A 13363-nucleotide genomic window follows, 5' to 3' on the forward strand; every position below is an offset into this window, starting at 1 on the left:
GATCACCCTCTAAATTTCCAACTGGAAAAAGACTAAGCAATTTCCAATATAAATAGTCCGCTTTCTCTTCAAATAGAAAGTGAAACATTTCTGATGACTGATCTGCACAATGTGTTTTCACCTCAATAACAAGAGTAAGAAAATGGAAAGTATTGCATATGTTAAATAGCTTGATTTAACCTCAATGTATACGTATATCAAAACATCATGTCATATACTACAAATATGAAGTTACTTGTCAATCAAAAAGAAGAAGAAAATGAGAAAAATAGGGCTAGAACAGAAAGGAAGCCTATGAGAGCATAAAGGTGCAACAGTGTAGACCAACTGTGAGCTCCAAACAAAGTCTCCAAAAGAATCTTTTGAAATCTTTGGGCAAGTCTCTCAATCTCTCTGAATCACAATTGCCTCATCCACCAGAACAGATGACAGCGCAGGCCCCTACTTCACTTTGGAATGGGCATGACACTTTTCTAGCCTTATTTCCCATACTTGGTCATACCCTGACATCAGGTCTTTATTCCATGTAAAAGAGTGGCTGGGAAGGCCTTTGAGGGGCCTCCTCATCTTTCCACAGAGCTTTCCATTAAACAGAGGCAAAATTAAATCATGTCCTAGTTTTCCATGGCACTCTGAACCTTCTTATCATTTGATGTATTAGAATTACTTTGTATCTGGCCCACACCACTGAGCTCCTGGTGAACCTATACTGCTCCTCTTCATAAAAAATAAAGCAGGTGGCTCACACAAAATACGCTCTCAAGAAATGTGGAATAGAAGGCATGATTCATGATTATTTCGTTCTACTAAATGCATGATATTATTTGGACTATACACTGTGATATACCATTAAAAATAAGTGATCTTTTAAAATATTTCCCAGAATTAGGACAGATGCACTGTGACTCACATTATTATTATTATTGTTCTTATTTGAGTCGGAGTCTCGCTCTGTCACCCAGGCTGGAGTGCACTGGCATGACCTTGGCTCACTGCAACCTCTGCCTCCCGGGTTCAGGGAAGTCACCTGTCTCAGCCCTCCCGAGTAGCTAGAATTACAGGCACGCGCCATCACGCCCGGCTAATTTTCTTGGCGTTTTTAGTAGAGATGGGGTTTCGCCATCTTGGTCAGGCTACTCTCGAACTCCTGACCCTCAGGTGAGCCACCCACCTCGGCCTCCCAAAGTACTGGGATTACAGGCATGAGCCACTGCGCCCGGCCTGACCCACATTCTTAAAAGGGCTGTGTTACTGAAACCATCAGGAAAGAGATACATATCTCCAGGTGAAGGAAAATGAACAATGGTTTTTCTCTTCTTTAAGTCAAGAAAAATCCAGTTCTGTAGTTGACAGTACATCCAAGTTAGTCAAATTAAGCAGCTTCCTGCCTCCTCTTCATTTTATCTACTTGTCATGATTAAATATCCTACTAGGTTGTAAGTGGGCCCTCAATGCTGACCTTTTTATCTTGGGATTTGAGAGGCACAGTCTAGAACACTATCCTTCACCTAAATGCCAATATGCTACCAGTAGAAATTATCCTTTAGGCTAAATATTGTTCTTCCCAGAAACCCTGTTCTCAAGGATCAGTTTAATCCTAAATTCCTTTATCAGAGTGGAAAACAGCAGATTTCAGAGTCAGATGAAGAATTCAAATCCACCTGGCTTTGAACATTATCGACTGTGGGATGGTGTAGGTAAAATTTTAAGTGTATAATTTGGCAATAATAAATATTAATGCTGATGAGGGCCCTGGGCCACGTAAAGAAATAGGGAGTGAGGGGATTTGAAATTCTGGCCACTTTCACAGAAATGGGTGGGAAGGGGTTCTTGATTGAGATAGAAGCCCATCCTACATGAAACAATTCCTCATTAAGAGCTCTCTCTCATCCTTTATCCTTGTTGGAAACATCAGGCAAAGTCATTCTTGGTCTTAAAGTACTTTTACATCTAAATACGGAACTCTTCTATTTAATCCCCGTCTGTTGTAGATGTTAAGTATACAAAGAGCTTGTCAGAATTTGAAACGTCGGGACTTTTAACTGTCTGATACTAGTTCCCGAACTCCAGTCCTGCTCGCCCTCAAAAACGGCTTGCAGCTAGAGGTTTAAGTTCCACTTCCTCTCCGCGAATCCTTACGCACGAGGGAGGCGGGGCGTGTGTCCTCCGCGCGTGGTTTTCGGGTAGCACCTTCTGGGGCGCCGCCTGCCTCCACCCACGGCCCGGCCTTGACGTCATGGGCTGCGGCCCCCTCCCGGCTGAGCCTATAAAGTAGCAGGTGCGCGCCGCCCTACAGACGTTCGCACACCTGGGTGCCAGCGCCCCAGAGGTCCCGGGACAGCCCGAGGCGCCGCGCCCGCCGCCCCGAGCTCCCCAAGCCTTGGAGAGCGGCGCACACTCCCGGTCTCCACTCGCTCTTCCAACACCCGCTCCTTTTGGCCGCAACTCGCGTCCCAGAGACCGAGTTGCCCCAGAGACCGAGACGCCGCCGCTCCGAAGGACCAATGAGAGCCCCGCTGCTGCCGCCGGCGCCGGTGGTGCTGTCGCTCTTGATACTCGGCTCAGGTGAGGATTCACCGGCGCTGAACTGCTGGACTGTCCTCCCATGGCAGGCAAAAGCTGTTGCCTCTTGAGTTTGGCTCTTGCTTCTCCAAAAATCGCCCTTTAGCTCCCCGGACACTGCGCCGCAGGAGGTGATCACTTGTAGCTCCCTCCCTAGGAGGAAGAGAGAAGGGCAGATGTCTCAGACGTCCAGGACAAGGTGTCCCAGAGAATCCCTGTACTTTTTCTTTCGTTCACCTGAGGAGACGGGAGAGACCATTTGAACCTAACCCTTCGTTTCACAGATTAAAAAGACCAAGGTCTAGAGAGGTGAAGTGATTTCCGCAGATCTTGGACCCAGCAGTGTTTGCTGCCTCCTGCCTAATTCTCCATCTCCTCTGTCTAGTGATTTCTTCTTTACCTTCCTAGAGGGACTCAGAGTGTCCCGGCGAGGGGTTAATAGCACCACTCTGATGCTGTTTTATTGAGACCTAAGAAAAAGCAAGATAAAGCAGTGCCTTAACTCTGGGCCCCAAATCTTAGTACTGAGTTTATTGTCTATGTGGTAGTAATAATAACAATAATAATGAAAAATGACAATAATCGATATAATTAACCACTGTTTATATTATGTTTTACATTTTATGTACATAATCTTTTAAAAATATGAACACATATTAAGAAAATCTGATAGCTATATCTAGAACCTATTGAAATCGTCCAGGATGGCATTCTAGCCAAAAAAGAAATGCATTTGGAATGTGAAGTGATGGGAATTTTTAGACATTACCCATCAAGTAATTGTATTAGATTAATTTGCCAATTTGGCGGGATTTTTTTCATGTGGAAATTAATGTGGATTATCTGTGGAAAAGAAAAACTTCATAAAAGCAGCTCTGTAATTGGGACAGCTGAATTTGCTTGCTGGCAAAAATGTAAAGTTTCTTTCATAGAAATGACTCAATCACAAACAATAGCACATGTGCAATAACTGCTTTGATGTCAAAAGATAAACATTTCTTCCTAACACAGCTGACTGGAGAGAAAGGCACCCCACTTTACCTTTTCTTTTTTTCCCTTATTCTGTCCCCTGCAGGCCATTATGCTGCTGGAATGGACCGCAATGACACCTATTCTGGGAAGCGTGAACCATTTTCTGGGGACCACAGTGCTGATGGATTTGAGGTTACCTCAAGAAGTGAGATGTCTTCAGGAAGTGAAATTTCCCCTGTGAGTGAAATGCCTTCTAGTAGTGAACTGTCCTCGGGAGTCGACTATGACTATTCAGAAGAGTATGATAACGAACCGCAAATACCTGGCTATATTGTAGATGATTCAGTCAGAGGTGAGTAGAGGATAAAGCAAAAATATGGCCTATGAGATGTGGGTTTATATGAGCAAAGCTGCTTCAGAAGTGGAGCTGCTCCCCAGATTTTTTAGTGGCTTTATTGTATGTACATCTGTTGGATATCCCCTAGATAAACTGAGACAAAAAGAACCATAATGTGGACACATCCTGTCTGGCTGGAGTGATCATAAATGATGTATGTCTCATTTTTAAACCTAATCTTCGCAGTGACTTTAAGTAGGAATTGTCATCCTCATTTTACAGATGTGATGACTGAAGCCCACACAAGTTTTGCTCTAGGTTCCACAGGTAACAAGCAGATGAGTTAAAATTAGAGCTCCAGTTTGTTTGATTCTATGCAGAAGAGAAGCTAAGCTCTTTCCCACTATGCTACATGACCCCCATTCTGAGAGACAAATTTAGACATTAACCATTCCTATCTACTTTGTATCTATCTTAGCTTTTGTATCCCCTTCCCCCACACCACCACAGATAACTGCATTTTAACACAAATAAGGGAGCAGAGGAAGTAATGGGACAGGAGGCATTAGACTTTAGCATTTAAGTACTAGGTGGTGAGAAACTGATGGAATAATAGTAATAATAATGCCATCTGGAAATATTAAAGAAGGCTGAATATACATAGATTTTGTATTGCTAAAATCACTCTTTAACCCCAAATCGCATTTGGTAGTTATATAATAGTGACCCATGGTTTCTTTCACTTTCCTGTTATCTCATATTTTAAAAAGGCCCTTTCTTTGGAGTGAAAGTACCAAAGTGAGAGATAAATATTGCGTACTTTGGAGTTTGAAGGAAGAAGAGGTTAACAATAAACAAGATCTAAATATCCTAAGAGCATCCACTACAGAGGCAGGGCAAGATGGTTTCAGAGCTCTTGAAGGCCTTTTCTGTCCTGGCTTGAGTTTCCCTGGCTTCTCCCAGGGAAACTGTCTGGTTCTGAGAACTGGTGAAGGGACATCAAGTGGTACCACAGGGACAGTGACTGGAGTGAGTGGGAGGTGAGAAAACCTTTAGCACACACTCCACTTAATTCCCCTCATTCTGTAACTGTACTTTTCTGTGAGGTGGGGAAGGGGTTTTTGTGTGCTTATTTTTGAAGGCATGAGATTAGACCATCAAGGTGTCTAGAAACTGTTCTCTTAAACATGTTTCAAGTTGTTAACACTTCAGAAGGCCAAGTAAATGATTAGTAGTACAAATGATGACTAGTGCTTAAAATTGCAATGCATTGTGAAATAGAGTGAAAATGTTGGCTGAATACCTTCACAAGGCTAAGTTAAATGTCCATGATGTTAGTGTTTATTGCGACACTTCAGCATAGTGTCTATTTATTATTTGCCTCCGTCTATATAGTTTGTCATCTATCTGATAAAATGAGTTATGTTCATTCAAAATATTTCTCTTAAAGGACTTTTCTATCTTGTGCTTTTTTATCCTCAGAGAAAAGTTGCAGCATAAAAAATGCATAACCACCTCTTAAACATTTGCTACTAATTTTACTTTTGTTAAATGTTATAATAATCTGCTAAAATATTCAGTATTTATTTTGCATTTCCTTAATCACAGATATTCTGTCTTTGATACCCTAGTTGACCTTCACTATGTTTCTAATGTTTTGTATTTAATGGGTGCTGCATGACCATTATGACTAATAGTATTTTCTCTTTACTGAAATCTGTTTGCTAAATATTCACTTGGATAAACCTCTTCAGACATTAGTGTAACAAAATGCACAGCACTAACATGGAAAGCCCTTTCCTATCTTTGGTGTGTGGGTAAACTACACCTTGCATAACTGCAAGACTGAACAAAAGTTTCTGTGGGTCTGATAAGATAAATCTCTGAAGCATTGAATACAAATGTTCCTGGGCTCCTGTTTTCAAATAGATTGACCACGGAAATGAGCTCCATGGAAAGTATCAATTTGATTATAGTCTGTTGTAATCTGGGAGTTGGAGCATTATAACGTAGAGTAACTCTAATTTATAATTCTCATTTTTTTCCACCTGCACGTAGTACTCACTAATTCCCAACCGTAATAATGAGTGGACACTACTTTTTGGTAGAAAAAAACTGAAAATTATACATTATAGTTATTCAATCCTTTCTAACTTTTATATTGTGTTAGGTAACGAGGTGTGCATGGCTGTTACCCCTGTGAGCTCTCACTGCTATGACATCTTTCTCTCGTGTCTCTAAAATGATATTCAAGTTTGAGAGACTCTTGTCAGTAAATCTTTTCTGTTTTAGTTGAACAGGTAGTTAAGCCCCCCAAAAACAAGACTGAAAGTGAAAATACTTCAGATAAACCCAAAAGAAAGAAAAAGGGAGGCAAAAATGGAAAAAATAGAAGAAACAGAAAGAAGAAAAATCCATGTAATGCAGAATTTCAGAATTTCTGCATTCACGGAGAATGCAAATATATAGAGCACCTGGAAGCAGTAACATGCAAGTAAGTTTTCCCCAAAGTATATACAATTCTGTATTTCTAGCACCGTGTCTGAAACCCCTAACTGCAGGAAACCATTTATTTTTCCAATGTATAAACCAAGGGTCAGTAAACTTTTTGTTAAAGCACCAGATAGTAAGTATTATAGGCTTAATGGGCCAAGATTGTTATATGTACTTAAACAACCAATTAAAGTGTAACCATTTAATAATGTAAAAATTGGTGGGTGCAGTGGTTCACACCTGTATTCCCAGCACTTTGGGGGTCGAGGTGGGCAGATCCCTTGAGCCCAAGAGTTCGAGACCAGCCTGGGCAACATGGGGTGAAACCCCATCTCTGCAAAAAATACAGAAGAATTTAGCTGAGTACAATGGTGACAGCCTGTAGTCCCAGCAACCTGGGAGGCTGAGGTGGGAGAATTGCTTGAGCTCGAGAGGTTGAGACTGCAGTGAGCTGTGATCGCACCACTACACTCCAGCCTGGGTAACAGAGCGAGGCCCTGTCTCAAAACAAAACAGAAATGTAAAAACTATTCTTTGCATGCAGGTTGTTTAACAAAACAAAAAAGCAGCAAATGGCCAGATTTGACCCATGTGCTGTAGTTTGCTGACCCCTGGTATAAGCCATTATTTTTTGTGCATGCTCGTGCTTGCTCTCTCTCTCTCTTTCTTTCTATATATATATATGTATGTGTGTGTATATATATACACACACACACACACATATATGTGCATGTATTTTTAAAAAACTCCTTTAAAAAAGGACCTAAAGGTAATTTTTACATAATCTTTCACGTTGTTTTAACCTCCTCCCCGCTTACCTCCCACAAGCTGCTAGCACATTAAATAATAGTGGAATGTATCAACTGCATAACAAATCACTGAACTCATCAGTTGGTCATAAAAGAAACACAAAGAATGACAAGGTGTGTCTTCTTGGAATATCACACCCAAACTAATCTCAACTTGTTCTTTTACTAATAGATGCTTAGTTAGAATGCATTCTGTGTCTCATTATTTAAAATATGAGTACATGGCATAACTTTTTTAGTGTCGGAATTAAATGGTTCTTTATGATCTGGAAAGTAAGCTTAAGATACACAGAATGTTTTTGTGATTATAATTTTTAAATGTGAATTGTTTGTAGATGTCAGCAAGAATATTTCGGTGAACGGTGTGGGGAAAAGTCCATGAAAACTCACAGCATGATTGACAGTAGTTTATCAAAAATTGCATTAGCAGCCATAGCTGCCTTTATGTCTGCTGTGATCCTCACAGCTATTGCTGTTATTACAGTCCAGTAAGTATGACATAACTTACAAATTCTTAACACAATAATGGGAGGTTAATTTTTTCAGTATTTCTCTCATACTCTGGTATTTTAGATGAATTATTCTATTGTTGTCACATGATCTTTGGTTTATATTTTTGTATTTTATTGACAAATATCACAGAAAGTGGTCAATATTTATGACCGTGGCCACCATTGAAATTTAATATGTAAAGCCCTTTTATAGAAGATCTAGAAAATTTTTGAACTTAAATAATTGAGGGTTTTATTTCATGTCATTTTTCTGCTCATGGTTACTTTAGAATCTCAGAAAATATTTATATCTTCTGTGAAATCCTATGCTTCATCAAGTCTCAGAAGCTAATTAAGACCTGGTTTGTAGGAGGTTCATAGTATCAGACATACTGCTTTGATACCAAAAACGACAAAGAACTACAAATCATCAGCAGCCAAGAAGAGATATGTTTTCTGCTCATGTTAGAATGCAAAATTCTGAGTTAGGAATATAACATGGTACTAATTTACTTACAGACTATGCTTATGTTGTTACTATCAAATATGAGGACTAAATTGTTAAAAAATAAATTTCCATCATATGACATGGCATAGCAAGCAAGGACAATTCTATTATTGTTTCATTACAGCATATCTTCCCTCTGCTCATAATAACAGATCACACACTTCACTTCTTCACCAGTGAATGTTAGGACTAGACTGTCCCAGGTAGTAGGCACTGATGGGTGCATCAAAATGGCATTGTCTGTCAAACAGAAGTCACTGAATGAGGGAAGTTGGGGGAGGACATGAATGACTCTGTGATGACTCATGTCCTACTAGAGCTTGGGAAAAGCAAGGGACTCATTCTTCTAATTTTAGGTCTTGGTAAATAACCTTAACAGCTATCCAGTGTGTACATGATCTACCAAGACTACCATTCAGGAAACAAGGGTTTATCTTCTGCCATTGTTTACAATTATTTTAAATTTAGATCATATCATGATAAAATGACACAAATTATTTCATCATGCATATAAAGTTTGATATGTACCTTAAATTTGTTTTGTACACCCTAGAATTTGTCCTGGTTTTTTAGTACCGCAAGCCAGATATGCAAAGGGGTTTAGGAGAGGGACTCTCAGACAAATCATTATTATTTTTAATGATAGAACAAAACAATCGCTAGTTAAGGAAGATGTTTTGTAGTAATTAAACTTGTAATTATTCGGCTTGAAATATTTCCTAATTTTTGCGGGAAGAATGGATAGATTTTGTTATGTTAGCACTCTTAAAATTAAACAGTGGCTTTTTTCCCGTTGTCTCCCATGTTCTCCTTGTGTTTGAAACATAAAACAAACACTAAACCTAAGCAAAAGTTGCTGGGTTTGTTTTCTTAATTGAGGTGAGTTTTTCCCTCTACTATTACAATCAAAGAAAACTTTTTAGGATTTTAATGATAATGTTTTGTGGTGGGTTAAAGACCTCCTAACAACAGGGATTGTTTGTACAACAACTAGAAGTTTTTAAATAATTGAGTTTTTAAAGTGGAAAGTAGCAGTAAATTAAACTAGAAGGATATATATTATACCTAGAAATAAATAAAGCTCAACTTGTTTTGTAAGCCTGTTTTAAAAATATTTAATCATTTACTTTGTGCGAGCATAGAGTCTTCCTGTGGCAAAACTATACTATCATCTTCTCCAATTGTGCATGGCAGCTGTGCTAAGTTCTGCAAAAACAAGACATCCGGATATGTTTCGTACCTTCTCAGAACTGGCATATCAAGACACATTTATTTAAATATAAGTCCTCTGGAAATAGGTTTATATAAAGTCAACATAAATACCCCCTTAGAAATTGGTAATATTTTATAGCCAGATTTAGGTTTAGTGTCAAGTGTAGTGATTACTGGTCTATCACTACTCATGAAGTAGAACAGAACCCCTGTGCGCATAAAAACCTCAGTCAAACATATAGATGAATAGAGCTTTGATAACATTAAAATGCCTTGTTCTCTGAAGTCTTAGAAAACGATACGTCAGGAAATATGAAGGAGAAGCTGAGGAACGAAAGAAACTTCGACAAGAGAATGGAAATGTACATGCTATAGCATAACTGAAGATAAAATTACAGGTTTGAGTTTTAAAATATATCTTTAGATCATATCCTATAATTTAAAAAATTTAACACTATATAATCTCAAGAAAAATATGGAATGTGTTCTTAATTATGTATACATTATGAACAATGGCTATATTAAAGTATTATTCTTTGAGTATGAGATGGAATTCAGTATTGAGAATAGACTATGTGTTTAATCAGTATTATTAGGGATATAATATGAGAGACTGATCCTATTCTCAAAGAATTTATTGTTTAGTAGATAGGGAAAAAAAAATGTAAGAAACCAGAATACTAGAGATGTAAAATAAATGTCATGGGAAAGGAACCAATGGAGTATAAGAAGTTTCCAATGAAAATCAGAAAGAATCCAGTGGAATTTATTTAGGGAGGAGGAAAATATGTGTTCAGAATGGCCTTGGAAGTGAACCTTGAAGGACTAGTAAGATTGGTTCAAGAAACTGTGAATGGAAAGGAAGGGTTATACTGAGAAATGGAATAGATCATTTTAGAAACTTGTGAAAAATGCCTTAGTCTAAATGAGTGTTAGGGGAGATACAGTTGTGATGATAGGTTGAGCTCACATGGTGGAGAGCCACAGTTGGAGGTGCTTGCACTGAAAATGTGAGGGCATGGAGACAGACAATAGGTTGAATACTCTTTTTTACAAAAGGAAATAGAAAGGGAGGGGGATGTAAATTTGATAAATAGGTTGGTAAGAACATATATTTTATTTTATTGTAAAGAGCTGAGCATGTTGTGGGTATAAGGTAAGAAAGTGTGAAGAGGAATATTTCATTGACAATGAAAGTGAGAAGCTAAGGAAGAAAACTCCCAGAGGAAGTGGGAGGCAAGGAAATCAAGAACATACTTGAATTCTGTCAGTCTGTCAGAAGTCTGCCTGAAGAAGGAACTTTATTTCCTTAGACATTCAAGAGAGATGATGTCATTTCAGTTATTGATTGTCTAACTTCTGTAGGTTTAAGGTTACTTGAGGGCTGGGCACTGTGGCTGAGGCCTATAATCCCAGCACTTTGGGAGGCTGAGGTGGGTGGATCACCTGAGGTCAGGAGTGCAAGACCAGTCTAGCCAAGATGGTGAAACCTTTTCTATACTAAAAATACAAAAAAATAGCTGGGTGTGGTGGTGAGTGCCTGTAATTCCAGCTACTTGGGAGGCTGAGGCAGGTGAATTGCTTGAATCGGGAGGTGGAGGTTGCAATAATCTGAGATCGTGCCATTGCACTCCAACCTGGGCAACAAGAGTGAAACTCCATCTTAAAAAAAAAAAAAAGAAAGAGTTACTTGAGGTGCTTGTTGAAAATGCATATTCCTAAGCCCAACCGTAAATCCACTGAATCAGAATTTCTATTTTTAATGTACACTCCAGATGGTTCTGATGCTTGAACAACACTATATTTAGCATTGGTTAAGTACAGATATTTTGTTATTAGCCTATTGCAGAATTAGCTCAATAATTCATAAAATGGATAATTATTCATACCAATGCTATGCTCAGTATTTATTGCATCAAAGTTTTTAATGTATTGGCTTAATGTGGTAAAGCTAAGACCACCAATGTGAATAAAGACGAATTTTTGCTTATTTTAGTGCCACTGAGATTTTTCAGCATAGATCCCAGAATTATTTTAGGAAAGAGAATATGCTGTGCTAGCACATAGTGGCTGCCTACTAACTGGTAGTTACTATTATTATGCCCTTGGTACTAATTTTCCTAAATTAAAAGTATATCATAAATACACTGAGACACTTAATCTTTGATTTTAATTATGTCCACTGCATAGATTTGGTTATGAAAACTATTTCTCATGACTGCTGTTGCATTTTTATTAGCAGAATTTGATGCAACAGGTTTGAGCATATGCAGACTTCTACTGAAGTAGGTGTATAATCAAAGCGGGTGTGAAAGACGAACTCAAGCCAAAGTAAGAGTTGGTCTCTGAAAAATCAGCATTTCTCATACGATGTACTAGAAAACAACTGATAGAAATTCTGATTCCTGATTATGCTTTAAAGTTTCTTAAAGATCAGCTGGAATTGAGCTTATCTGTAACATTTTGTTTTATTTTATTTTCTCACAGGATATCACATTGGAGTCACTGCCAAGTCATAGCCATAAATGATGAGTTGGTCCTCTTTCCAGTGGATCATAAGACAATGGACCCTTTTTGTTATGATGGTTTTAAACTTTCAATTGTCACTTTTTATGCTATTTCTGTATATAAAGGTGCACGAAGGTAAAAAGTATTTTTTCAAGTTGTAAATAATTTATTTAATATTTAATGGAAGTGTATTTATTTTACAGCTCATTAAACTTTTTTAACCAAACAAATTGAGAGTTTGAATATTAGTTTTGATATTGCAAGACTCCAGTGTATTTTTCTCCTAACAGTTGGTTGATCATTTAGAAGGCTTTTCTTCCTCTTTTTACTGTCTGTATGGTGGTTTTTAAAACTTATTTTTTTATTATATGATACTCTTCATGGGAAAATTACAATCTAGAGTCACATAGTTCTCCCACAAACATGAATGTTTATAATAATAATCCCAAATTGGTCTTACTTATGCAATGTAGAACTTATACCAACTGCTGTTAATTATAAAAGCATCTAGAATCAAGATAAGGTGCTACCTCTCTGTTACAGTGGATCTAGATATTATAAAAGAAAGCAAACTCATTGCCCATCACTATGGCCATCATAGACAAAGAGAGAAAAATAGGTTTGAATATTACAAAAGTGACATATTAAGAGAACCAGGAAGTATTTACATTTGAGACTTCTTTCCCTAATATCAAGACATGAATGTATGAAGTATCTAAAACCCACTTCTTCTTTCCCTCCCCTTGTTACTATTTTCTTACAATATTGTATTTTAAACCAATGTGTGTGTATTGGTGGTAGATGCTCTTTCAAGAACACTAAGGTTATGGGATGCCTCACAGTTTGATGTCTGGCTGATGAACTAAGTTGCCTGCTTACAAAACAAAACAACCTTTATGATATGTGTATGGAGGCATGGGGACTATTACCAGAGATCATCACATAGAAGAGAAATTCATGAATGAAAGGTGCATTAAGCATCAACACCTTCATATGTCTCTGGCATATTATCCACCACATCCTTGCCCAGTGATCATCTAACCAATGAGCTCCCAGCCTCAACTATACTTTATCACCACTTGAAGAGTTTCAAATGTCTAAGCTCCTAGATTCCCCTCCCAGAGGCTCCCATTTCAATGGACTAGAGTGAGTTGTTGGTATTAACATTTTAAAAAGATCCCTAGATATTTCCTATATGCAGCTAGTGTTGAGCCTCATCCTAGTTCACTAAATATTTATTGCTGATGATTCGAGTATAGTGAAAGACAGAAAAGCTCTGCCTTCGAGACATTTACCACCTAGTTAGCAGGAGGTGGTATGTTTTCTCAATGCAGTGCAGTAAATAACTGGCTGAGGTGTGCAGCAGGAATCCCTAGGATAGCTCCCAGGAAGCTATCACCTAGCTCAGCCTGAATGAGTCAGGGAGGGCTTCCTGGAGAGATGCTACCTGAAACTGTTTTGAAGGATGTAT

At 38.3% G+C, this 13363-nt stretch overlaps 1 protein-coding gene across 1 annotated transcript; it reads left to right on the forward strand.

Moving 5' to 3' along the window:
* The first annotated feature begins 2188 nt into the window (after nt 1-2188).
* On the forward strand, nt 2189-12118 carry AREG (amphiregulin). The gene is made up of 6 exons (XM_050790957.1): nt 2189-2565; nt 3638-3886; nt 6164-6365; nt 7509-7661; nt 9671-9782; nt 11872-12118. Exons 1-5 carry the CDS (start codon nt 2505-2507, stop codon nt 9762-9764), a joined length of 759 nt encoding a protein of 252 aa, XP_050646914.1. The 5' UTR covers nt 2189-2504; the 3' UTR covers nt 9765-9782; nt 11872-12118.
* Nucleotides 12119-13363: the final 1245 nt, after the last annotated feature.

The sequence above is a fragment of the Macaca thibetana genome, chromosome 5, assembly GCF_024542745.1.
Source record: "Macaca thibetana thibetana isolate TM-01 chromosome 5, ASM2454274v1, whole genome shotgun sequence".
In the NCBI taxonomy this organism is placed as follows: domain Eukaryota; kingdom Metazoa; phylum Chordata; class Mammalia; order Primates; family Cercopithecidae; genus Macaca; species Macaca thibetana.

Bases quoted from the DNA above. Each gene is read 5' to 3' on its own strand.
- AREG (XM_050790957.1), top strand. From the start codon at position 2,505: ATGAGAGCCCCGCTGCTGCCGCCGGCGCCGGTGGTGCTGTCGCTCTTG. The intron at 2,566-3,637 runs GTGAGGATTCAC...TGTCCCCTGCAG, and splicing joins GCTCTTGATACTCGGCTCAG to GCCATTATGCTGCTGGAATG. The intron at 6,366-7,508 runs GTAAGTTTTCCC...AATTGTTTGTAG, and splicing joins CTGGAAGCAGTAACATGCAA to ATGTCAGCAAGAATATTTCG.